This window comes from Bos indicus, chromosome 25 (genome assembly GCF_029378745.1).
Source record: "Bos indicus isolate NIAB-ARS_2022 breed Sahiwal x Tharparkar chromosome 25, NIAB-ARS_B.indTharparkar_mat_pri_1.0, whole genome shotgun sequence".
In the NCBI taxonomy this organism is placed as follows: Eukaryota; Metazoa; Chordata; class Mammalia; order Artiodactyla; family Bovidae; genus Bos; species Bos indicus.
The window spans coordinates 36548864-36575948 of NC_091784.1; the positions used below are offsets into that span (position 1 = coordinate 36548864).

The 27085-nt window shown below is 48.5% G+C and overlaps 1 protein-coding gene and 1 pseudogene across 1 annotated transcript; both read left to right on the forward strand.

Moving 5' to 3' along the window:
* Positions 1–1155: 1155 nt before the first annotated feature.
* Positions 1156–17208, forward strand: LOC139179634 (2-acylglycerol O-acyltransferase 3-like; annotated as a pseudogene).
* Positions 17209–18699: 1491 nt separating this feature from the next.
* On the forward strand, positions 18700–23235 carry LOC109578860 (2-acylglycerol O-acyltransferase 3-like). The gene is made up of 7 exons (XM_019988376.2): positions 18700–20029; positions 20467–20574; positions 20834–20904; positions 21171–21375; positions 21685–21859; positions 22439–22641; positions 22732–23235. The coding sequence occupies exons 1-7, from the start codon at positions 19957–19959 to the stop codon at positions 22884–22886; spliced, it is 990 nt and encodes a 329-aa protein (XP_019843935.2). The 5' UTR covers positions 18700–19956; the 3' UTR covers positions 22887–23235.
* Positions 23236–27085: the final 3850 nt, after the last annotated feature.

Here is a 27085-nt window from a genome sequence, read left to right on the forward strand (position 1 = left end):
CAGGCACCTGTCCTAGGACATTCCAGTTTCTAACAGTCCACTTGCATCCACAGCTAGATTGTCCTTCCTTCCTCCTACCTGGATTCCCAGGAAAACTTCATCCATGAAACCATCCTTCCATCCTTCCTGGCCCCCTGGGCGGGTCACCTTCCCACATGGACTGAGTCTCTAGAGGGCCAGACTCTAAAGTTCATCTCACCCAGGCCCCCGCCACCCTCATCACTTGCCCTGTGATTCGAGTGGGCTGAGCAGGGATAGGAGGAAATACCTCTCTTAACAGAAGGTCCCTGGTCAGTGAAGCTGCACAGGTGTGAGGCCAAGAACAGGGGCAGAAAGGGTGTGTCAGCCTAGGCAGTACTGGAAGCTGCCTATCCTGTCTCCACCCTTCATTCATGGAGCATCTCCCATGTGCTGGGCACCCATCGTGACGGCTGCAGTGATGAGCACAATTTTTTTGTTGCTCACGGTGTGCAGGAGACTTTGATCAGAAAATTGCCATGATGGAAGACTTCCCTGGTGGTCCAAAGGTTAAGATTTTGCCTTCCAATGCAATGGGTGTGGCTTTGATCCCCGGTTGGGGAGCTAGGATCCCACATGCCTTATGGTCAAAAAAGCAGAATGTAAACAATAGAAGCAACATTGTAATGAATTCAATAAGGACTATAAAAATGGTCCCCGTTTAAAAAAAAAAAATCATGGTGATGGGGAGGGAAAGTATTCTGTGCCAGGAGAGAATGTGACACGTGACAGAGGCTTCTGACAGTTACGTGTCAGGCTTCCATAAAAGAAGTGACATTCAACATGGCTCAGGACTTCCCTGGTGGTCCAGTGGTTAAGAATCCATTTTACAATGCAGGGGATGCTGGTTCAATCCCTAGTCGGAGAACTAAGATCCCACATGCCACAGAGAAACTAAGCCTGTGCAGCTCAACTCCTGGCTCCTCTGGACGGGGAACCCTTGTGCCAAAACTAGAGAGTCTGTGTGCTGGAATGAAAGGTCCTGCCTAATGCAGCCAAATGAATAAGTTAAAAAATAAAGTGACATTCAAAAAAAAAAAAAAAGACATGTCCTACCAGTGGAGGATGTAGAGGTGGGGAAATCAGCATCATCATAAAATACTGAGTGTAAGATGGGCTCAAGGATGTTTGTCCAAGATGGGAAATAGCGCCAACGTGTTGTAAGAACTAGAAACGAAAAGTGACCTTTAGGGAATTCCTTGGCCAGTCAGTGGCTACGACTCCCTCTCTCCAGTGCAGGGGGCCAGGGTTCGATCCCTGTTTGGGGACCTAAGATGTCATAGGCTGCACTGTGTGGCCAAAAAATAAATTAAAAAATTTTAAAAAGAAAAAGTAATCTTTAAAAATTGTATCAAAATGTTTTAAAAAGATTTTTAAAGTGACATCCTAGGAATTCCTTGTAGGTCCAGTGGTTAGGACTCTGCCCTCTCATGGCCAAGGGCCCAGATTCAATCCCTGGTGACAAGGCAAGGCGCAGCCCAAAAAATGAATTAATTAATTTAAAAAGGTGTCAGTCCCTGACCTGGAAAAAGTGGTTGCTCCGCAGCCTCTAGGCATGTTGAACAGGGCCATGGTCACAGTGAGGACTGGCCCGGCCCACACGGATGGAGTGCTCACAGCCCAGGGGGCTCTCACTTGCAGGGGCTCCCCAACCGTTAGCCTTTCCCATAAAACCCTTCCCTCCAGAGGTCTCCCCACAGAGGCCTAAGCTGCTCCTCAGGGAATAAATCCTCCTGCAGGTCTAACCTCCTCTAACCCACAGGGGCCAGGCCTGGGTGACAAACGGGGAATGCTGCTATGCAGGGTACACAGACATGGCAACTTCCACTGGCCCAGGACCCTGCCAGTCTGCTCATCACAGGGAGCCAGTCCTGACCTCCACAAAGTCCAAACACCGTCCTCACTGCCAGACTCCAAGCCACGTCCCTGGTCTCCCCTTTGGGTCCTATTGGTCACAGCACTGTGAACCCAAAGAGTAGGTTAGCCCTCCCTTTCCAGAGCTCACGATGGTCCACTGTGCGGGTCAGCAGAGGGGGCAGAAAAGAGGGCAGAACCCAGGTCAGGGGTCAGAGCCAGGGGGTTGGGCCAGAAGACAGAAAGTTTCAGAGCCACAGTGGCCCCTCTGTGACTCCCCTCTACAGAAGGCCAGCCACCTCCACTGGCCTCCAGGTGTGCCCTCCTGCGATGGAGCTTCTCCATTTTGGAGCTCGGTGAGACCCTGAAGCCCTGAGGACCCCTGGGTCTGGCTCTCTGCTTCCCAATGCCAAGGTGGGAGGGAGCCGAGGCTGGGATCTCTTGGCGGTGTGGGGCAGGAGGGGTTCCTTCAAGAGACGAGAAAGATGTAGGTTGGACAGATGGACCTGAAACCATGGAACAGGGAAGGGGGTAAAGGGGGAAGCTGGGACTTAAACCTCTGGAGTCAGAGTCCTCACACCCCTTCCCACCACCTCCAGCCCAGGGGTGCCTGACTGCCTTATTCCCTGTACTCCTGAGCCAGGCTTGGATCCTAGAATTCACTACCTGGATGGGCTCTATGGAGACAGAAATACACCTTGGGCAGGAGGCCGCGGCTGTGCCTGGGTCCCCAACTGGGCTGTCTGGAGACATTTCTCGGACCACCTCCCCATCTCACTGAGGCACTGTGGAGCTCTGTGCTGGGTGGGAGCTGGGCTTCAGGGTAGACCCTTGGGACCGTGACCCCCAAAGTCCAAACTTAGAAGCCCCAAACTGGTGTGCACCCTGTGTCCCCAGCTGGTGGACACCACAGAGTTGAGTCCCTTCCACAACTACCTCTTAGTGGAGCTTCCACCCTCTCAGAGTCCAGGTTCTTGGGGCCTTCAGCACCTTCAGCACAGAGACTAACGGCTTCTGCCTCGTCCCTGGCCTCCGGCCCCACCTGCTCCAGCTGCCCCATCCTGGTCATCTTCCTGTCTTCCGGGACTACATCCTGTGTGCTGGTGAGCAGGGGAGCCCTGGGTCTCAGAACTCCCAGTCCCTGTGGTGACTTCCTCCCTGCCCTCCTTCCCCACTGGGGGCACCTGGCCCCAGCTCCATCTCCCAGCGCCCTCCTCCCTCTTTTCAGGAGGACTCAGACGTCAGTCTTTAGGCCTCTACCTGCACTGAGAGGTGAAGGTTCATGTTTGGGACCTGAAATTCTGGCAGCTGGCCTTGTCCCCAGGCTGGTCCTTGACACCTGGGCCAACCGTGAACTCTGTCCCAGTTGATCCCGGGCGCCGGGAAGAGGAGTTGCAGCGGCCACCCCTCTGGCCTCTTTCTGCCCAAGCTGGGTCCCCAATCCCAGTTCAGCAAACCCTGAGGCTCACCCCTGCGCTGATGGATGGCTGAGTGTGGACTACCTGCAGCGGCTCTCCCAGCTTTCCAAAAGCACGAGACACACTATGGGGTCCCCAGCCACAGGTACCTCCTCCTCCACTAGGCGGCCCCCAGCCCTCGGTGGTTCTGTTGTAGGAAAGGGGAGCCCTTCCAGGGCCCGAAACTGGGCTCTTGTCTAACACTCAGAAATGAATTGTCCGAGAAGACGCATCTGCTGACACAGCAAGAGATTTTATTGGGAAAGGGCGCCCGGGTGGAGAGCAGTAGGGTAAGGGAACCCAGGAGAACAGCTCTGCCACATGGCTTGCAGTCTCGGGTTTTATGGTGATGGGATTATTTTCCGGGTTGTCCTTGGCCAATCATTCTGACTCAGAGTCCTTCCTGGTGATGCACGCCTTATTCAGCCAAGATGGATGCCAGAGAGGATTCTGGGAGGTGGTTGGACATGTGGTGTCTCCTTTTGACCTTTCCCGAACACCTTTCCCGAATAAGGTGGCTTATTAGTTCCGTGTTCCTTAGCAGGACCTCCTGTCGTAAAACAATTCATGCAAATGGTTACTATGGTTCCTGGCCAGGGTGGGCGGTTTCAATCAGTGTGCTTCCCCTAACAGTTCCCTCGGTGGATGTCATGGGGACTGAAATTAAAGGTGGAAACCACCTGTGGTGTTGCTGTGTTTGTGCTTGGCTGGAATATTGACACGTCTGGCTGCACCTCCCAGTGGCCTAGACACTGCCAAAGACCTGCAGGATCCACTGGCCACACTAGAGATCACAGAGTCCCTAAAGCACCTGGGGGTGGGTCTTGGTGTCATGCCCCCAACTCCTCCCGCTTGCTCCAGTGTGCTCTGGGAAGTGAAGGTTTGCTTTTGGGGCCTGAAATCCTGGCTGCCCTTTCGCAACAACACCAGCCCTGGACTCTGTCCTGATTGACCTCTGTGCTGGTTGGTTTGATGCTGAGAAAGATTGAGGGCAGGAAGAGAAGGGGATGACAGAGGATGAGATGGTTGGATGGCATCACCGACTCGATGGACAGAAGTCTGAGCAAGCTCCGGGAGTTGGTGATGGACAGGGAAGCCTGACATGCTGCAGTCCATGGGGTCACAAAGAGTCGGACACGACTCAGCAACTGAAGTGAACTGGCTGGTGGCTTTGTGCTCAGCATGGATATCCACGTGCCTCGCTGCACCCTACAGTGGCCTAGACACTCCCGGAGACCCGCAAACAGAAACGGGGCGAGGAGCCCTGCTGGCAGAAGGGCAGCACCTGAAAGTCCCCACCGCCCTGCTGCCTTCCCGCAGCCAGAAAACTCTGCAGAAACAGTGGCTGGAAGTACTGAGAACCTGCCAATACATGCTCACTTTCCTCTTCATGGGTGAGCAGAGCAGTGCCCAGGGTACACTAGGGAAAGGGTGGAGCCTAAGAATGGGGAGATGCCCCTCGTCCAAGGTAAGGAGCAATGACTGCGCTTTGCTGGAGCAGCTGTGAAGAGATACCCCACGCCCAAGGCAAGAGAAACCCAAGTAAGACGGTAGGTGTTGCAAGAGGGCATCAGAGGGCAGACACACTGAAACCATACTCACAGAAAACTAGTCAATCTAATCACACTAGGACCACAGCCTTGTCTAACTCAATGAAACTAAGCTATGCCCGTGGGGCAACCCAAGACAAGCAGGTCATGGTGGAGAGATCTGATAGAATGTGGTCCACTGGAGAAGGGAATGGCAAACCACTTCAGTATTCTTGCCTTGAGAACCCCATGAACAGTATGAAAAGGCAAAATGATAGGATACTGAAAGAGGAACTCCCCAGGTCAGTAGGTGCCCAATATGCTACTGGAGATCAGTGGAGAAATAACTCCAGAAAGAATGAAGGGATGGAGCCAAAGCAAAAACAATACCCAGCTGTGGATGTGACTGGTGATAGAAGTAAGATCCGATGCTGTAAAGAGCAATATTGCATAGGAACCTGGAATGTCAGGTCTATGAATCAAGGCAAATTGGAAGTGGTCAAACAAGAGATGGCAAGAGTGAATGTCGACATTCTAGGAATCAGTGAACTAAAATGGACTGGAATGGGTGAATTTAACTCAGATGACCATTATATCTACTACTGCAGGCAGGAATCCCTCAGAAGAAATGGAGTAGCCATCATGGTCAACAAAAGAGTCCAAAATGCAGTACTTGGATGCAATCTCAAAAATGACAGAATGATCTCTGTTCGTTTCCAAGGCAAACCATTCTATATCACAGTAATCCAAGTCTATGCCCCAAACAGTAATGCTGAAGAAGCTGAAGTTGAATGGTTCTATGAAGACCTACAAGACCTTTTAGAACTAACACCCAAAAAAGATGTCCTTTTCATTATAGGGGACTGGAATGCAAAAGTAGGAAGTCAAGAAACACCTGGAGATCAAGATGGCGGAGGAGTAGGATGGGGAGAACACTTTCTCCCCCACAAATTCATCAAAAGAGCATTTAAACGTCGAGTAAATTCCACAAAACAACTTCTGAATGCCCGCAGAGGACATCAGGCACCCAGAAAAGCAATCCAACTCTTCGAAAGGAGGTAGGAAAAAATATAAAAGACAAAAAAAGAGACAAAAGAGGGAGGGACGGAGTTCCGTCCCGGGAAGGGAGTCTTAAAAAGAGAGAAGTTTCCAAACACCAGGAAACCTTCTCACTGCCGAATCTGTGCCGAGCTTTGGAAGCACAGAGGGCAACATAACAGGAAGAAAAAATAAATAAACAATTAAAACTCGAAGATTGTGAGTCCTACGGTAACTCCCCCAGCGGAGAAGCAGCGCAGACGCCTGCACGTGCCATTAGCAAGCGGGGGCTGGGCAGGGAGGCGCAGCGCGGGCTGCATCGCTTAGAGTAAGAATCTGGCCTGAATACCCTGAGCACTATCTGAGCGAAATAATTTGGGCTAGCAAACCAGACTGTGGGATATCTACCACGCGAAAAGCCAGCCCCAACCTAAGACGCCGCCAGGCCCGCGCACGGAACAAAGAATTGAACAGAGATAGCCGGCTGCAGACCTTCCCCCTCCGGTGACAGGCAGCCAGAGCCGGAAGGGGGCAATCGCAGCCCCAGAGAGACATTATCTATAAAACTGTAAGCAGGCTTCTTTGCTAACTAAAACTTTTTGGGGGTCTGGACGGTTAACATCTGCCTGAGAAGGTGCGCCGGTTTTACACCCAGATAACCGAGTGGCGGGGGGGCGATAAGTCGCAGCATTGGCGCTCGCCAAACACCTCATCACTTGAGCTGCTCGGACCTGGGAAGAGCATAAAACTCAGGCCCAACTGAGTCTGCGCCTCTGAGGACTACCCGAGTGCCTGAACCTGAGCAGCTTGGACCTGGGAGGTACATGCAACCCAGGGCCAGCCTCGGATTGTTCCCGGCGGAACAACCTAGAGCCCGAGCAGTGTGGGCAGGGAGGCTACACGCGCCGTGAGCGGGGGCAGACCCAGTGTGGCTGAGGCACTGCAAGCGCACGCCAATGTTATTTGTTTGCAGCATCCCTCCCTCCCTCCCCACAGCGCGACTGAACAAAGAGAAGAAATACAGCTCCACCCATCAGAACACCGACACAAGCTTCCCTAACCAGGAAACCTTGACAAGCCACCTGTACAAACCCACACACAGCGAGGAAAAGCCACAATAAAGAGAACTCCACAAACTGCCAGAATACAGAAAGGACACCCCAAACTCAGCAATTTAAACAAGATGAAGAGACAGAGGAATACCCAGCAGATAAAGGAACAGGATAAATGCCCACCAAACCAAACAAAAGAGGAAGAGATAGGGAATCTACCTGATAAAGAATTCCGAATAATGATAGTGAAATTGATCCAAAATCTTGAAATTAAAATGGAATCACAGATAAATAGCTTGGAGACAAGGATTGAGAAGATGCAAGAAAGGTTTAACAAGGACCTAGAAGAAATAAAAAAGAGTCAATATATAATGAATAATGCAATAAATGAAATTAAAAGCACTCTGGAGGCAACAAATAGTAGAATAACAGAGGCAGAAGATAGGATTAGTGAATTAGAAGATAGAATGGTAGAAATAAATGAATCAGAGAGGATAAAAGAAAAACGAATTAAAAGAAATGAGGACAATCTCAGAGACCTCCAGGACAATATTAAACGCTACAACATTCGAATCATAGGGGTTCCAGAAGAAGAAGACAAAAAGAAAGACCATGAGAAAATACTTGAGGAGATAATAGTTGAAAACTTCCCTAAACTGGGGAAGGAAATAATCACCCAAGTCCAAGAAACCCAGAGAATCCCAAACAGGATAAACCCAAGGTGACACACCCCAAGACACATATTAATCAAATTAACAAAGATCAAACACAAAGAACAAATATTAAAAGCAGCAAGGGAAAAACAACAAACAACACACAAGGGAATTCCCATAAGGATAACAGCTGATCTTTCAATAGAAACTCTTCAAGCCAGGAGGGAATGGCAAGACATACTTAAAATGATGAAAGAAAATAACCTACAGCCCAGATTATTGTACCCAGCAAGGATTTCATTCAAGTATGAAGGAGAAATCAAAAGCTTCTCAGACAAGCAAAAGCTGAGAGAATTCTGCACCACCAAACCAGCTCTCCAACAAATACTAAAGGATATTCTCTAGGCAGGAAACACAAAAATGGTGTATAAATTCGAACCCCAAACAATAAAGTAAATGGCAACGGGATCATACTTATCAGTAATTACCTTAAATGTAAATGGGTTGAATGCCCCAACCAAAAGACAAAGACTGGCTGAATGGATACAAAAACAAGACCCCTACATATGTTGTCTACAGGAGACCCACCTCAAAACAGGGGACACATACAGACTGAAAGTGAAGGGCTGGAAAAAGATTTTCCATGCAAATAGGGACCAAAAGAAAGCAGGAGTAGCAATACTCATATCAGATAAAATAGACTTTAAAACAAAGGCTGTGAAAAGAGACAAAGAAGGTCACTACATAATGATCAAAGGATCAATCCAAGAAGAAGATATAACAATTATAAATATATATGCACCCAACATGGGAGCACCGCAGTATGTAAGACAAATGCTAACAAGTATGAAAGGAGAAATTAACAATAACACAATAATAGTGGGAGACTTTAATACCCCACTCACACCTATGGATAGATCAACTAAACAGAAAATTAACAAGGAAACACAAACTTTAATCGATACAATAGACCAGTTAGACCTAATTGATATCTATAGGACATTTCATCCCAAAACAATGAATTTCACCTTTTTCTCAAGCGCACATGGAACCTTCTCCAGGATAGATCACATCCTGGGCCATAAAGCTAGCCTTGGTAAATTCAAAAAAATAGAAATCATTCCAAGCATCTTTTCTGACCACAATGCAGTAAGATTAGATCTCAATTACAGGAGAAAAACTATTAAAAATTCCAACATATGGAGGCTGAACAACACGCTGCTGAATAACCAACAAATCACAGAAGAAATCAAAAAAGAAATCAAAATTTGCATAGAAACGAATGAAAATGAAAACACAACAACCCCAAACCTGTGGGACACAGTAAAAGCAGTCCTAAGGGGAAAGTTCATAGCAATACAGGCACACCTCAAGAAACAAGAAAAAAGTCAAATAAATAACCTAACTCTACACCTAAAGCAACTAGAAAAGGAAGAAATGAAGAACCCCAGGGTTAGTAGAAGGAAAGAAATCTTAAAAATTAGAGCAGAAATAAATGCAAAAGAAACAAAAGAGACCATAGCAAAAATCAACAAAGCCAAAAGCTGGTTCTTTGAAAGGACAAATAAAATTGATAAACCATTAGCCAGACTCATCAAGAAACAAAGGGAGAAAAATCAAATCAATAAAATTAGAAACGAAAATGGAGAGATCACAACAGACAACACAGAAATACAAAGGATCATAAGAGACTATTATCAACAATTATATGCCAATAAAATGGACAATGAGGAAGAAATGGACAAATTCTTAGAAAAGTACAACTTTCCAAAACTCGACCAGGAAGAAATAGAAAACCTTAACAGACCCATCACAAGCACGGAAATTGAAACTGTAATCAAAAATCTTCCAGCAAACAAAAGCCCAGGTCCAGACGGCTTCACAGCTGAATTCTACCAAAAATTTAGAGAAGAGCTAACACCTATCCTGCTCAAACTCTTCCAGAAAATTGCAGAGGAAGGTAAACTTCCAAACTCATTCTATGAGGCCACCATCACCCTAATACCAAAACCTGACAAAGATCCCACAAAAAAAGAAAACTACAGGCCAATATCACTGATGAACATAGATGCAAAAATCCTAAACAAAATTCTAGCAATCAGAATCCAACAACACATTAAAAAGATCATACACCATGACCAAGTGGGCTTTATCCCAGGGATGCAAGGATTCTTCAATATCCGCAAATCAATCAATGTAATACACCACATTAACAAATTGAAAAACAAAAACCATATGATTATCTCAATAGATGCAGAGAAAGCCTTTGACAAAATTCAACACCCATTTATGATAACTCTCCAGAAAGCAGGAATAGAAGGAACATACCTCAACATAATAAAAGCTATATATGACAAACCCACAGCAAACATTATCCTCAATGGTGAAAATTTGAAAGCATTTCCTCTAAAGTCAGGAACAAGACAAGGGTGCCCACTTTCACCATTACTATTCAACATAGTTTTGGAAGTTTTGGCCACAGCAATCAGAGCAGAAAAAGAAATAAAAGGAATCCAAATTGGAAAAGAAGAAGTAAAACTCTCACTATTTGCAGATGACATGATCCTCTACATAGAAAACCCTAAAGACTCCACCAGAAAATTACTAGAACTAATCAATGATTATAGTAAAGTTGCAGGATATAAAATCAACACACAGAAATCCCTTGCATTCCTATACACTAATAATGAGAAAACAGAAAGAGAAATTAAGGAAACAATTCCATTCACCATTGCAACGAAAAGAATAAAATACTTAGGAATATATCTACCTAAAGAAACTAAAGACCTATATATAGAAAACTATAAAACACTGGTGAAAGAAATCAAAGAGGACACTAATAGATGGAGAAATATACCATGTTCATGGATTGGAAGAATCAATATAGTGAAAATGAGTATACTACCCAAAGCAATTTATAGATTCAATGCAATCCCTATCAAGCTACCAACAGTATTCTTCACAGAGCTAGAACAAATAATTTCACAATTTGTATGGAAATACAAAAAACCTCGAACAGCCAAAGCGATCTTGAGAAAGAAAAATGGAACTGGAGGAATCAACCTACCTGACTTCAGGCTCTACTACAAAGCCACAGTTATCAAGACAGTATGGTACTGGCACAAAGACAGAAATATAGATCAATGGAACAAAATAGAAAGCCCAGAGATAAATCCACGCACATATGGACACCTTATCTTTGACAAAGGAGGCAAGAATATACAATGGATTAAAGACAATCTCTTTAACAAGTGGTGCTGGGAAATCTGGTCAACCACTTGTAAAAGAATGAAACTAGAACACTTTCTAACACCATATACAAAAATAAACTCAAAATGGATTAAAGATCTCAACGTAAGACCAGAAACTATAAAACTCCTAGAGGAGAACATAGGCAAAACACTCTCTGACATACATCACAGCAGGATCCTCTATGACCCACCTCCCAGAATATTGGAAATAAAAGCAAAAATAAACAAATGGGACCTAATTAAACTTAAAAGCTTCTGCACATCAAAGGAAACTATTAGCAAGGTGAAAAGACAGCCTTCAGAATGGGAGAAAATAATAGCAAATGAAGCAACCGACAAACAACTAATCTCAAAAATATACAAGCAACTCCTCCAGCTAAACTCCAGAAAAATAAATGACCCAATCAAAAAATGGGCCAAAGATCTAAATAGACATTTCTCCAAAGAAGACATACAGATGGCTAACAAACACATGAAAAGATGCTCAACATCACTCATTATCAGAGAAATGCAAATCAAAACCACTATGAGATACCATTTCACACCAGTCAGAATGGCTGCGATCCAAAAGTCTACAAATAATAAATGCTGGAGAGGGTGTGGAGAAAAGGGAACCCTCTTACACTGTTGGGAATGCAAACTAGTACAGCCACTATGGAGAACAGTGTGGAGATTCCTTAAAAAACTGGAAATAGAACTGCCTTATGATCCAGCAATCCCACTGCTGGGCATACACACTGAGGAAACCAGAAGGGAAAGAGACACGTGTACCCCAATGTTCATCGCAGCACTGTTTATAATAGCCAGGACATGGAAGCAACCTAGATGTCCATCAGCAGATGAATGGATAAGAAAGCTGTGGTACATATACACAATGGAGTATGACTCAGCCATTAAAAAGAATACATTTGAGTCAGTTCTAATGAGGTGGATGAAACTGGAGCCTATTATACAGAGTGAAGTAAGCCAGAAGGACAAACACCAATACAGTATACTAACGCATATATATGGAATTTAGAAAGATGGTAACGATAACCCTGTATACGAGACAGCAAAAGAGACACTGATGTATAGAACAGGCTTATGGACTCTGTGGGAGAGGGAGAGGGTGGCAAGATTTGGGAGAATGGCATTGAAACATGTGAAATGTCATGTATGAAACGAGATGCCAGTCCAGGTTCAATGCACGATGCTGGATGCTTGGGGCTGGTGCACTGGGACGACCCAGAGGGATGGTATGGGGAGGGAGGAGGGAGGAGGGTTCGGGATGGGGAACACATGTATAATTTTTTTTTAATTAAAAAAATAAATAAATAAAGGTTTGAGGATGAAAAGAGAAAAAAAAAAAAAAAAGAAACACCTGGAGTAACAGGCAAATTTGGCCTTGGAATACGGAATGAAGCAGGGCGAAGAGTTTTGCCAAGAAACTGCACTGGTCATAGCAAACACCCTCTGCCAACAACATTAGAGAAGACTCTACACATGGACATCACCAGATGGTCAACACCGAAATCAGATTGATTATATTCTTTGCAGCCAAAGATGGAGAAGCTCTATACAGTCAACAAAAACAAGACCAGGAGCTGACTGTGGCTCAGACCATGAACTCCTTATTACCAAATTCAGACTTAAATTGAAGAAAGTAGGGGAAACCACTAGACCATTCAGGTATGACCTAAACCAAATCCCTTACGATTATACAGTGGAAGTGAGTAATAGATTTAAGGGCCTAGATCTGATAGAGTGCCTGATGAACTATGGAATGAGGTTTGTGACATTGTACAGGAGACAGGGATCAAGACCATCCTCGTGGAAAAGAAATGCAAAAAAGCAAAATGGTTGTCTGGGGAGGCCTTACAAATAGCTGTGAAAAGAAGAGAAGCAAAAAGCAAAGGAGAAAAGGAAAGATATAAGCATCTGAATGCAGAGTTCCAAAGAATAGCAAGGAGAGCTAAGAAAGCCTTCCTCAGCAATCAATGCAAAGAAATAGAGGAAAACAACAGAATGGGAGAGACTAGAGATCTCTTCAAGAAAATTAGAGATACCAAGGGAACATTTCATGCAAAGATGGGCTCGATAAAGGACAGAGATGGTATGGACCTAACAGAAGCAGAAGATATCAAGAAGAGGTGGCAAGAATACACAGAAGAACTGTACAAAAAAGATCTTCATGACCCAGATAATCACGATGGTGTGATCACTGACCTAGAGCCAGACATCCTGGAATGTGAAGTCAAGTGGGCCTTAGAAAGCATCACTACAAACAAAGCTAGTGGAGATGATGGAATTCCAATTGAGCTATTTCAAATCCTGAAAGATGATGCTGTGAAAGTGCTGCACTCAATATGCCAGCAAATTTGGAAAACTCAGCAGTGGCCACAGGACTGGAAAAGGTCAGTTTTCATTCCAATCCCAAAGAAAGGCAATGCCAAAGAATGCTCAAACGACCGCACAATTGCACTCATCTCACATGCTAGTAAAGTAATGCTCAAAATTCTCCAAGCCAGGCTTCAGCAATATGTGAACCATGAACTTCCTGATGTTCAAGCTGGTTTTAGAAAAGGCAGAGGAACCAGAGATCAAATTGCCAACATTTTCTGGATCATGGAAAAAGCAAGAGAGTTCCAGAAAAACATCTATTTCTGCTTTATTAACTTGCCAAAGCCTTTGACTGTGTGGATCACAATAAACTGTGGGAAATTCTGAAAGAGATGGGAATACCAGACCACCTGATCTGCCTCTTGAGAAATCTGTATGCAGGTCAGGAAGCAAGAGTTAGAACTGGACATGGAACAACAGACTGGTTCCAAATAGGAAAAGGAGTATGTCATGGCTGTATATTGTCACCCTGCTTATTTAACTTATATGCAGAGTATATCATGAGAAACGCTGGACTGGAAGAAACACAAGCTGGAATCAAGATTGCCAGGAGAAATATCAATAACCTTAGATATGCTTATGGATGACACCACGCTTATGGCAGAAAGTAAAGAGGAACTAAAAAGCCTCTTGATGAAAGTGAAAGTGGAGAGTGAAAAAGTTGGCTTAAAGCTCAACATTCAGAAAACGAAGATCATGGCATCCGGTCCCATCACTTCATGGCAAACAGATGGGGAAACAGTGGAAACAGTGTCAGACTTTATTTTTTTGGGTTCCAAAATCACTGCAGATGGTGATTGCAGCCATGAAATTAAAAGACGCTTACTCCTTGGAAGGAAAGTTATGTCCAACCTAGATAGCATATTCAAAAGCAGAGTCATTACTTTGCCAACAAAGGTCCGTCTAGTCAAGGCTATGGTTTTTCCTGTGGTCATGTATGGATGTGAGAGTTGGACTGTGAAGAAAGCTGAGCACAGGAGAATTGATGCTTTTGAACTATGATGTTGGAGAAGACTCTTGAGAGTCCCTTGGACTGCAAGGAGATCCAACCAGTCCATTCTGAAGGAGATCAGCCCTGGGATTTCTTTGGAAGGAATGATGCTAAAGCTGAAACTCCAGTACTTTGGCCACCTCAGTGAAGAGTTGACTCATTGGAAAAGACTCTGATGCTGGGAGGGACTGGGGGCAGGAGGAAAAGGGGACGACAGAGGGTGAGATGGCTGGATGGCATCACTGACTAGATGGACGTGAGTCTGAGTGAACTCCAGAAGTTGGTGATGGACAGGGAGGCCTGGCATGCTGCGATCCATGGGGTCGCAAAGAGTCAGACACGACTGAGTGACTGAACTGAACTGAACTGAAGGGATTATTTTCCCATTAAGGTAACAGGTCACCCTCCACCTTCTGCTCCTTCTCTGTCCCTTATCTGCCCCTCCCCAGGCTGAGTCTGAGCCCTGGCTGCCTAAGTTCAGGCAACAGGTCAGGCAGTAGGATGGTGATCCAGAGGGTAGCCCTTGTGCCCTTGACACCCTAGTAGGACCTTGAACTCTCACGTCTGTTGGTGGGGAGGGAGGTCTTTTCAGCTGGTATCTTGCCTTTTCTGCTTTCTTCCCCTCATTCTGCCCACCCCGCTCCCACAGCCGGTGAAAACGGCAGAGCTGCCCCCAGACCACAATTACCTGCTGGTCACTCACCCGCATGTGCTTCGGACACTTTTGTAACTTCGCGACTGAGAGCACTGGCTTCTCCCAGCAGTTCCCCAGGCTTCGGCCCTAGACCACCGGTCTGAACGACCTCTTCTACCTTTCAGTGTATCGAGACTACTTTTTGTCCTATGGTAAGTCTTGTCCGTGGTGGCTCAGACGGTGAAGTGTCTGCCTACAATGTGGGAGACCTGGGTTCAATCCCTGGGTCTGGAAGATCTCCTGGAGAAGGAAATGGCAACCCACTCCAAATCCCATGGGCAGAGGAACCTGGTGGGCTACAGTCCATGGGGTTGCAAGAGTCAGACATGACTGACTGACTTCACTTTTCTTTCAAGTCTTGACCTGAGGCGGAGGAGGGGCCCCCCCACTCCTGCCAGAGTGGCCCCCAACGCTCCACCCAGCCCCGGGACCTGACTTGAACATTGGCCAGGCTCACAGTGTGGGTCAGTGACTGGTTTGGGAGCGAGCGTTCCACATCCTTGCTGGGAGAGGTGCTGTGGGGCACAGGGACAGGGGCACAGGAATATGGAGTTTGGAAGAAAAGGGGTGGAGAGCTCATACTTCCTGTGCTAAAGGGCAGGGTGAGGGATTAGGGAGCCAAGTAGCGGGTACTGACTGTCCTTGCACGCCTTCTAGTCCACAGGAGTATGTTCTGTGAACCACCAGAGCCTGGATTTTATTCTGCCCACTCCCAGCTCAGCCAAGCTGTGGTCATCGTGATCAGGAGAGCCCACGAGGCCCTGCATGCCATCCCAGGGGAGCACTGACTCACTCTCCGGAATCGTAAAGGCTTCATCCGCCTGGCACTGAGGCACAGGTAAGCAGGGGCCCAGCCAGGAATGCATTCAGTGGTCAGAACCTCACAGTGTGTCTGGGGATACACATTCTATCCCTACACACCGGCCCCCTGGAGGTGGGCTGTGTGTCCCCAGAGCTTCCACCATGCCCACCTCTAGACGGCGCTCCTGGCAGACCTTGGATGTTTCCTCTGTGCCCAGCCCTGGTGCCCCTTCCCCAGGCTTCCTCCCACACAGAGACACAGACGGGATCACAGTGCGAATCGCTGGACCCTGGGACTCAGACACCCTTGGTTCACAATCTTTCACGACACCATCTCACAGACAAGAACTTGCAAACTTCTCTTTTTTTAAAAAACCCATCTATTATTTATGTGTTTATTTTGGCTGTGCTGGGTCTTCGTTGCCGTGTGGGCTTTCTCCAGTTTCAGTGACTGGGGTCTAGTCTCCAGCTGTGGTACGCGGGGTCTCCTTGTGGTGGCTGCCCTTGTTGCAGAGCACAGGCTCTAGGCTCACTGGCTCAGTTGAGTACACTGACTTGGTCGCCCTGCTGGATGTGGGATCTTCGGTGACCGGCGATCAAACCCCTGTGCCCTGCATTGGCAGGTGGATTCTTAACCACTGGACAACCACGAGGGCCCCACGCTTCTTTACTTGTGATACAGGGTTAACACCTACCTTTCCACCATATGGTGGTTGATGACTGTGCAGAAAAATGTATAGAGGACGGCCCAGTACACACTTGTTTCTCAAGAAACATAAGTCCCTTCTCCCAGAGAGTTCTTTGTAGCTACTGTCATTCGCTTCAAATGGTCTTGGGAGGTGGTATCTTGTTGGGGAGAATGTGGGGGCACTCCTAGAGCCCCTGACCTGACCAGCCCTCTGCCCCCTTGCACCGCCCCCTGCCCCCCAACCAAGAGCCTCGCTGATGCCCATGTATTCCTTTGGAGAGAATGATGTCTTCAGAGTTAAGGCTTTTGCCCCAGACTCCTGGTTCCAGATCACCTTCAAGAAGCTTGTGGGCATTTCTCGTTGCATCTTCTGGGGCCGTGGTCTCTTCTCAGCCAAGTCCTGAGGCCTGATGCCCTTGGCCAGACGCATCACCACTGTGCGTAAGTGCCCATGTCCAGGGAAGAAGGCCTCTATGAACTATGTGGGCAGCCGAGGCCCCTCCCCTGACCTGTGTCCCCCTGTCCCTGCAGTGGGCCTCCCCAACCCGGTGCCCCAGTGCCCGCAGCCCACCAAGGAGCAGGTGGGCCACTATCACACGCTCTACATGAAGGCTCTGGAGCAACTGTTGGAGGAACACAAGGAGAGCTGCGGCCTCCCAGCTTCTACTCACCTCACCTTCATCTAGGCCTGACCTCACCCCTCCCCACCTCACACCACCACTCCCCCAGCCCCTGATCCCAGTGCTTGAGACCCCCACCCACTGCCATGCTACTGTGCCAATAAAAGCTAAAGTTCTCCCACACTACCATTTCCTAGAAATGGATGTCAGCCGAGCTTAGACTCTCGCTTCGGGTGTAACCAATGCCATGTATATTCCAGCCCATCCTAGTGGGTATGGACTTGCTGCCTTAAACTGAGTATCACAACCTTGAATTCTCCTCTCACAGAGACTTAATTCTGCTGCATGAGCTTGCATAAGTCTCTTCCCTTGGCTGGGTCACTTCTCCCACTATAAATACAGGCAAGTGCTTAGCTAAGAGCTGTAGGGTTTGCCTCTTGAGAAATCTGTATACAGGTCAGGAACCAACTGTTAGAAATGGACATGGAACAACAGACTGGTTCCAAATAGGAAAAGGAGTACGTCAAGGTTGTATACTGTCACCCTGCTTATTTAACTTATATGCAGAGTACATCATGAGAAACGCTGGACTTGAAGACACACAAGCTGGAATCAAGATTGCCGGGAGAAATATCAATAATCTCAGATATGCAGATGACACCACCCTTATGGCAGAAAGTGAAGAGGAACTAAAAAGCCTCTTGATGAAAGTGAAAGTGGAGAGTGAAAAAGTTGGCTTAAAGCTCAACATTCAGAAAATGAAGATCATGGCATCCGGTCCCATCACTTCATGGGAAATAGATGGGGAAACAGTGGAAACAGTGTCAGACTTTATTTTTTTGGGTTCCAAAATCACTGCAGATGGTGATTGCAGCCATGAAATTAAAAGACGCTTGCTCCTTGGACAGAAAGTTATGACCAACCTAGATAGCATATTCAAAAGCAAAGACATTACTTTGCCAACAAAGGTCCGTCTAGTCAAGGCTATGGTTTTTCCTGTGGTCATGTATGGATGTGAGAGTTGGACTGTGAAGAAGGCTGAGCTCCGAAGAATTGATGCTTTTGAATTGTGGTGTTGGAGAAGTCTCTTGAGAGTCCCTTGGACTGCAAGGAGATCCAACCAGTCCATTCTGAAGGAGATCAGCCCTGGGATTTCTTTGGAAGGAAGGATGCTAAAGCTGAAACTCCAGTACTTTGGCCACCTCATGCAAAGAGTTGACTCATTGGAAAAGGCTCTGATGCTGGGAGGGATTCGGGGCAAGAGGAGAAGGGGACGAAAGAGGGTGAGATGGCTGGATGGCATCACTGACTAGATGGACGTGAGTCTGAGTGAACTCCGGGAGTTGGTGATGGACAGAGAGGCCTGGCGTGCTGCGATTCATGGGGTCGCAAAGAGTCGGACACGACTGAGCGACTGATCTGATCTGATCTGATCTGCACATCCTCTACCCTACAGGGCCAAGCTCCGGGGTTAAACGGGGACCCCTGCTAGTCAGGGTACCACATACATGGCAAGCCCCACTGGCCCAGACCTCTGGCCTTGGGTGAGCCCAGGGACCAGCTGGAGTCAATGCCTACATCCCAGATCAGATCATTGAGCTTGCAGATCTGCAATCAGCAGGGATGTGTCAAGTTGGCACTGGAACACCGGTGAGGAACCCCGGAGGTGGCGGGGGGTTGGGGGGGGATGGTTGGTAGCTGGGCCTGGCCTCTAGGGAAAGGCTGCTGGGGAGGAGCCCCGCTTCCAGGACCCCGGAATCAGGTGTCCCCTGTGCCCCCAGAGCCTCCCCGGTGCCAGTCTTCTCTTTGGGGGAGAATGAGGCCCTCCACAGTTTCTGAACCCACCGGGGTTCTGGGTGGAAAGACACAGGAAACGTTGGGCCGCTGCTGAGAGTGGCTCTACGAATGTTCCAGGCCCCAGGGCCTTCTCCTGCCCTTCCACACCTGAAACCTATGCCTACTCTGCCCCCAGGCTCCCCAGCCCGCTCCCCCCTCCAGGGCTCAAGGCCCCCGCATGGTTGGGAGGTGAAGGTCCCAGGTTGGGGCCTGAATACTTGGTGCCAGACCCGCCCCCAGGCTGGCATTTGGCCAACCCACCAGCCCTGAACTCTGTCCCACTGGATCCCTTAAGAGGGAAGGGGACTTCAAAGCATCTCAGCGATCACCCCTCTTGATCCTCTTCTGCCCACACTGGGGGCTCCCACCCCGGTACAACTGTGCGGGCAGTGGGGGCAGAAGGGGTACTTCAGCGCATGCGCACGCGCTGCTCTCAGTCTCCCCTCAGTTGAGCGGCTCTCGCAGCTATTTCAAGATCAGACCGTGTGCTACCGGGTCCCCGCCCCTAGGCACCTCGTCTTTATCTAGTTGGCCTCAAGCCTCTGGAGGAGTGTGGCTGGCGACTGAAATTCCACCTGGGAATAAACTTGTGTGTTGGTGTGTTTATCCTCGGGGTTGGGCGCTAATTAACGCCTCCGAGTGGCCTAGACACTCCTAGACTCAAACACTAGGGCGCGCTCGTCCAGGAACGGCGAGATCACACAGTCAGGGCTGGGACCCAGTGGGTGGGCTCTCTGGCTTCTTCTGCAACTCCTGCCCACAATGATTTCTAATGCACCGAGGGCTGGGCCTCCACGGCACGCCCCCTAGGCCATCTCCCAGTCGCAAGAGGGGACCAGCCCAGACCAACCCACTGGAGAAGTTCATGATAAGTGAGAGCAGACTGGAGACCTCTGGGGCTCTGATGAGAGAGTCTCCCCACGCACACAGCCCCCTACAAGCGATCCTGGGAGGCTCCAAGCGCTTGGCCACTCAGACCAGAAAGATTTCCTGCGCTCCAACCAAAGCCTTCATCCCATTTTTCCTGGTTCGGAAGCCCTGCTGGCTGAAGGGGAGCACCTGGGAGTCTCCACCACCCCACCACCCACCCCCGGCATGAAAACCTTAAAGAAACAGTGGTTAGAAGTACTGAGCACCTGCCAATTTGTGCTCTGTTTCCTCTTCCTGGGTAAGGGGATCCGGGCAGGGGTCCAACTGGGAAGGTGGGAAAAGGGGAGGGTAGAGGGAGGAAGGCTGGAGCCCCCACTACTGGACCACCAGGGCAGAGGGAGGGACGTGCAGTCTCAGCCCTGTCCCACTCTTCCCGACCCCATGGACTGTAGTCTACCAGGCTCCTCCGTCCACAGGATTTTCCAGGCAAGAATACAGGAGTGGGCTGCCATTTCCTTCTCCAGGGGATCTTCCCGAATCAAGGATTGAACCTGGGTCTCCTGCATTGCAGACAGATGCTTTACCGTCTGAGCCACTAGGGAAGCCCAGGGCAAAGGGAGGGACGTGTCAAAGTATATCAGGGAGACAGGCAACGCTCTCACTGGTGAGGGGAGAGGGGAGAAGTCACTGCGGTTTCACAATCTAACTCATTTTCCTTTCTCAACTTTCCCCTAGGCCCTTTCTTTTCCCTTGTTGGCTTCTTCCTCCTCTTCACCTCGCTCTGGTATTTCTCTGTTCTCTACTTGGTATGGTTATTCCTGGACTGGGACACACCCCAGCAAGGTGAGTGCTAAACAAGGGCAGGAGGAGAAGGGGGTGATAGAGGACGAGATGGTTGGATGGCAACACGGACTCAATGGACATGAGTGTGAGCAACCTCTGGGAAATAGTGAAGGGCAGGGAAGGCTGGCATGCTGCAGTCCTTGGGGTCACAGAGAGTCAGACACAACTTAGCAGGTAAACAACAAAAACAAGGCCTGGGTAGAAGGAGGTGATAAATGGTGTCTGTAGTGATTCTTCCCCCCTTATCCCTCTGCCCAAGGTGGAAGGCGTAATCAGTGGTTGAAGAACTGCACTGTGTGGAAACACCTGAGCGATTATTTCCCCATTAAGGTAACAGGTCACCCTCCAAGGGATGCTCCACTCCTCCCGCTCCCTTACCTCCCACCTCCTCTCTCCTCCCCATGATGGACTCTCACCTCTGGCTGCTTAAGTTCAGGTAACAGGGCAGGGGGTGGGATGGTGTTCTAGAGTGGATCCTGGTGCCTTTGACCCCATCTTATCCTGAACTCTCAAGATCTTGGTGGGAGGGAAGCCCCTTCAGCTGGGGGCCTGCCTTCTCTGCCTTCTTTCCCTCATCCTGCCCCCTCCCACCACAGCTGGTGAAAACAGTAGAGCTGCCCCCAGACAGGAACTACGTGCTATTGTCCCACCCACATGGGATCATGAGCTTCGGAACCTTCTGTAACTTCAGCACGGAGGGCACTGGCTGCTCGCAGCTGTTCCCAGGGCTTCGGTTCTCACTGGCCGCGTTGAATTGTCTATTGTACATGCCAGGCCATCGAGAGTACTTTATGTCCTTTGGTGAGTTTGAGTTGAGTGACAGAGGGTGACCCCACCCCAATCCTGCCAGAGTGACCCCCAGTCACCACCCACCCCAGGCACTTGGCTTGAATTGGCCGGGTTCACAGTGGGGGACAGGAGGTGGCTTGGCCCACGTGTCCTGCATCCGTGCTGGGAGAGGCACTGTAGGACACATGGACAGAGGCACAGGGGTAGGGAATGTGGAGAGAATGGGGTGATGTCTAATACTCAGTGTGCTAAAGGGAGAGGTGAGGGACTATCGGGCCCATGAGGGGCACTAACTGTTCCTGAACCTCCTCATGCCCACAGGAATATGTTCTGTGAACCGTCAGAGCCTGGATTATGTTCTATCTCAACCACAGCTCGGCAGGGCTGTGGTCATCGTGGTCGGAGGGGCCAATGAGGCCCTGCATGCCGTCCCAGGGGAGCACTGCCTCACTCTCCGGAATCGTAAAGGCTTCGTCCGCCTGGCACTGAGGCACGGGTGAGCAGGGGCCCAGCCAGGGCTGCCTTCAATGGTCAGAACCTCACAGTGTCTGGTCGTCTACCCTCTATCTGTGCACACCCGCCCCCTGGAGGTGGGCTGTGTGTCCCTAGAGCTTCCACCGTGCCCACCTCTAGAGGGCGCTCTAGGCAGACTTTGGGTGTTTGCTCTGTGTCCAGCCCTGGTGCCCATTCCCCAGGCTTCCTGCCACGCAGAGAGACAGACAGGACCACAGTGCGAAGCGCTGGACCCTGGGGGCTCGTATGCCCTCGGCTCACATTCTTTTATGATGCCCTCTCACAGGCGAGACCTTGCACCCCTCTTACTTGTGAAACAGAGCTCACGCCCGCCTTGCCACCACACTGTAGTTGAGACTGTGTGAGAAAATGTATATAAGAAAGTCCAGGACACATTGGTCTTAAGAAAGAAAATCCTTTCATCCAGATCTTTCTAGTAGAACCATCCTTTGCTCCTAATGCCTAGGAAGGTGGTAACCTGTGGGGGAGGAATTTGGGAGTGCTTCTCCAGCCCCTGATGTGCCCAGCCATTTTCTCTCCTCTCTTGCCCCTCCCTTCCCAGTGCCTCCCTGGTGCCCACGTACTCCTTTGGGGAGAATGACGTCTTCAGAGTTAAGGCTTTTGCCCCAGACTCCTGGCAGCGTCTGTTCCAGGTCACCATCAAGAGGCTCCTGAGCTTCTCTCCTTGCATCTTCTGGGGCCGTGGTCTCTTCTCAGCCAAGTCCTGGGGCCTGATGCCCCTCGCCAGACCCATCACCACTGTGGGTGAGTGCCCGTGTCCAGGGAAGAAGGCCGCTATCTGCTGTGCGTGCAGCCGAGGCCCCTCCTCTGACCTGTGTCTCCCTGTCCCTGCAGTGGGCCGCCCCATCCCGGTGCCCCAGTGTCCACAGCCCACCGAGGAGCAGGTGGACCACTATCACAGGCTGTACATGAAGGCTCTGGAGCAACTGTTTGAGGAGCACAAGGAGAGCTGCGGCCTCCCGGCTTCTACTCACCTCACCTTCATCTAGGCCTGGCCTCACCCCTCGCCACCTCCCAGCCTTCCCCCTGCCTCCAGCCCCTGATCCCAGTGCCTGAGCCCCCCACCGACTGCCATGCTACTGCTTAAATAAAGGCCAGTTCTCTCACCACTGCTTGGTAGAGTCAGACGCTGGCAGAGCTCAGGCTCTCCCTCTGGATGTGAGGATACCCACGTGTAATCCCCACAATCCTAATGGTTTTACACTTGCTGCCTTAAATTGGGAATCAGGACCCTGCATTCTCCTCAAGAGAATTCATTCTGCTGCCTGAGCTTGCCTAAGTCTCTTCTCTCAGCTTGGTCCCATCTCCCTCTGTAAATAAAGGCATGTGCTTACCTAAGCGTTGTTGGGCATCAGGATGGAGTCTGAGAGTGGAGACCACCGGAGAGGAAAGCTTGCAGAGTTGCCAGGATATAGGTGGGTGGAGACCATAGAGTAGATGGTGAATACTGTGAATAAATGCTGACAAGGGCCAGGGGTACCTGCTAGTAGGGAGGGTTGGAATAATCCTCAGTGACAGAAATGCCAGAGTTAAGTACATACCTGCTTTGGCATTTCCTCCCACCCCTATGTGAATTATCAACATTTAAAGTCTTAAAAAATGGAGACTTCCAAAATACAAGCCAATGACTTGACTACCATCATCACCATCACCACCATCATCACCCCAGGCATGGCACTTTGAGAGTCAGCTGAGGTCTATGGGACCTTATGTGCTTATAGAATTCTTTGATGAGTGTCCAGTCCTATCGCCTAACTGGCTTTTTGTCTGTATCCATAACTTAAAAAGAACTTGTTGGAGCGTAACTGATTGCAACTCTTTGTCTTCCACTGTCTTGGAAAATTTCTTCGGTGGAAGAATTTTCTTTTTCCCTGGATGAAAATCTTGGCAGTCCTCTGACTTATCTGTTACTTCTCAGGTGAGAAGTTCTACATTCACTTAAGGTTGGTACCTGGAAATGTTTAGTCGCTGTATCAATCAACCCTTGTGTCCTCATCTGAGGGTAGCAGTTTCCCATCTCCAAGCAAGGGGGAGCTAGCTGCAAGGAGGGTGCTTGCTTGCCCAGAAGAAGCAACTGGGGGAAGAAAGAATAGAAAGGGGAGGAGCAATGTCTTTTTTCTACCTCGTTTACCAGCTTCTGTGACTGGTCCCCTTGGTGTTGGAATATGGGGCAGAGGAGAAAGGGGGCCCAAAGTTCTGGGTTGCACTGTCCTAAGACAGCCATGTGTTCTCTGAGCTCCAGATTTTTGAACTCGATTTCTTTCCCTTGTGGGTTATTTCATGGATTATTTAGAGTTGTCTTTTAAGGTCCCTCTGGGAAGCAACAAAGGCTAGAGAGGGTGAGGAAAGAAAGGAACCCTCCTATTCTGTCAGTGGGAATGTAAATTGGTCCAGCCACTATGGAGAACAGCAGGGAGGTTCCTTAAAAATCTAAAACTGAGCTATCATATGACCCTGCGATCCCTCTCCTGGGCATATATCCAGAGAAAAACATGGTCCTAAAGGATATGCAGAGTACATCATGAGAAACACCGGACTGGAAGAAACACAAGCTGGAATCAAGATTGCCAGGAGAAATATCAATAACCTCAGATATGCAGATGACACCACCCTTATGGCAGAAGGTGAAGAGGAACTAAAAAGCCTCTTGATGAAAGTGAAAGTGGAGAGTGAAAAAGTTGGCTTAAAGCTCAACATTCAGAAAACGAAGATCATGGCATCCGGTCCCATCACTTCATGGGAAATAGATGGGGAAACAGTGGAAACAGTGTCAGACTTTATTTTTGGGGGCTCCAAAATCACTGCAGATGGTGACTGCAGCCATGAAATTAAAAGAGGCTTACTCCTTGGAAGGAAAGTTATGACCAACCTAGATAGCATATTCAAAAGCAGAGACATTACTTTGCCAACAAAGGTTCGTCTAGTCAAGGCTATGATTTTTCCTGTGGTCATGTATGGATGTGAGAGTTGGACTGTGAAGAAAGCTGAGCACCGAAGAATTGATGCTTTTGAATTGTGGTGTTGGAGAAGACTCTTGAGAGTCCCTTGGACTGCAAGGAGATCCAACCAGTCCATTCTGAAGGAGATCAGCCCTGGGATTTCTTTGGAAGGAATGATGCTAAAGCTGAAACTCCAGTACTTTGGCCACCTCAGTGAAGAGTTGACTCATTGGAAAAGACTCTGATGCTGGGAGGGATTGGGGGCAGGAAGAGAAGGGGACGACAGAGGATGAGATGGCTGGATGGCATCACTGACTCGATGGACGTGAGTCTGAGTGAACTCTGGGTGTTGGTGATGGACAAGGAGGCCTGGTGTGCTGCGATTCATGGGGTCGCAAAGAGTCGGACACGACTGAGTGACTGAACTGAACTGAAATGAAAGGACACATGCACCTCAAATATTCACTGCAGCGCTGTTTACAACGGTGAGCATGGAAGCAACCCAAATGTTTACTGACAGAGGAGTCGATACAGAACACGTGGTACATGTATGTGACGGAATATTGCTCAGCCATAAAAATCAGTGAATTTGGGTCATTTGTAGTGATACGAATGCACCTAGGGTCTGTCATACAGAGTGAAATAAGTCGGAAAGAGAACACGAAGATCCTGTATTAACGCATATATATGGACTCTAGAAGCATGGTACGGACGGACCTGTTTGGGGGGCAGGCATAGAGATGATGTTGGAGAAAATGGACTTGGCAACACAGGGCAGAAGGAGAGGGTTCATGGAGTGTGATTCCTTGAGAGGGCAGCACTGACATTTATACACTAGTGTGTGTGGAGTAGATAGCTAGTGAGAAGCTGCTTCATATCACAAGGAGCTCAGCTTGGCGCTCTGTGATGACCGAGAGGCGTGCGATAGAGCTGGGGTGGGAGGAAATCTCAAGAGGGAGGGGATATATGTATACATAGAGCTGATTCACCTTGTTGTACACCAGAAACTGGAACTTCCCAGGTGGCACTAGTGGTAAAGAACCAGTCTGGCAATGCAGGAGACATAGGAGATGTGGGTACAATCCCTGGGTTGGAAGATCCCCTGCTGGAGGGCATGGCCACTCGCTCCAGTGTTCTTGCCTGGACGACCCCATGGACTGAGGAATCTGGTGGGCTATAGTCCCTAGAGTAGCAAAGAGTCAGACACGACTGAAGCGACTTAGCCCACACGCACAGCAGAAACTAACAAGGGACATGGAACAGCGGATTCATTCAAACTTGGAAAAGGAGTCTGTCAAGGCTGTATACTGTCACCCTACTTGTTTAACTTATATGCAGAGTACATTATGCAATATTTCAGGCTGGATGAATCACAAGCTGTCATCAAGATTGCTGGGAGAAATATCAACAACCTCACATAGGCAAATGATACCACCCTAAAAGCAGAAAATGAAGAAGAACTAAAGAGCCTCTTGATGAAAGTGAAAGAGGTGAGCGAAAAAGCTGACTTAAAACTCAACATTCAAAAAACTAGGATCATGGCATCCAATCCCAGCACTCATGCCAAACAGAAGGGGAAAGAGTGGAAGCAGTGACACTATTTTCTTGGGCTCCAAAATCACTGGGGATAGTGACTATAGCTGTGAAATTAAAAGGTGCTGCTGCTCCTTGGAAGGAAAACTTGGCAAACCTAGACAGCCTATTAAGAAGCAGAAACATCACATTTTGGACAAAAGTGCATATATTCAAAGCTATGTTTTTTTCTGATAGTCATGGATGGATTTGAGAGTTGCACCATAAAGAAGGCTGAGCACTGAAGAATTGATGCTTTCAAACTGTGGTGCTGGAGAAGACTCCTGAGAGTCCTTTCGACTGCATACAGATCAAACTACTCAATCCTAAAGAAACAACCCTGAGTATCCATTGAAAGGAATGATGCTAAAGCTTAAACTCCAGTACTTTGGCCACCTGAGGTAAAGAGCTGACTCACTGGAAAACACCCTGATGCTGAGAAAGATTGAAGGCAAAAGGAGAAGGGGACAACAGAGGGTAAGATGGTAGGATGGCATCGCTGACTCAATGCACATGAATTTGAGCAAACTCGGGGAGATAGTGGAGGACAGGGGAGATTGGAGCGCTGCAGTCCATGGGTCACAAGGAGTCTGACAGCATTTAGTGATCGACAACACTGCCTCCCCGACAACAACAACATGCTATTGTAAAACAATTATACTTCAATTAAAAGAATA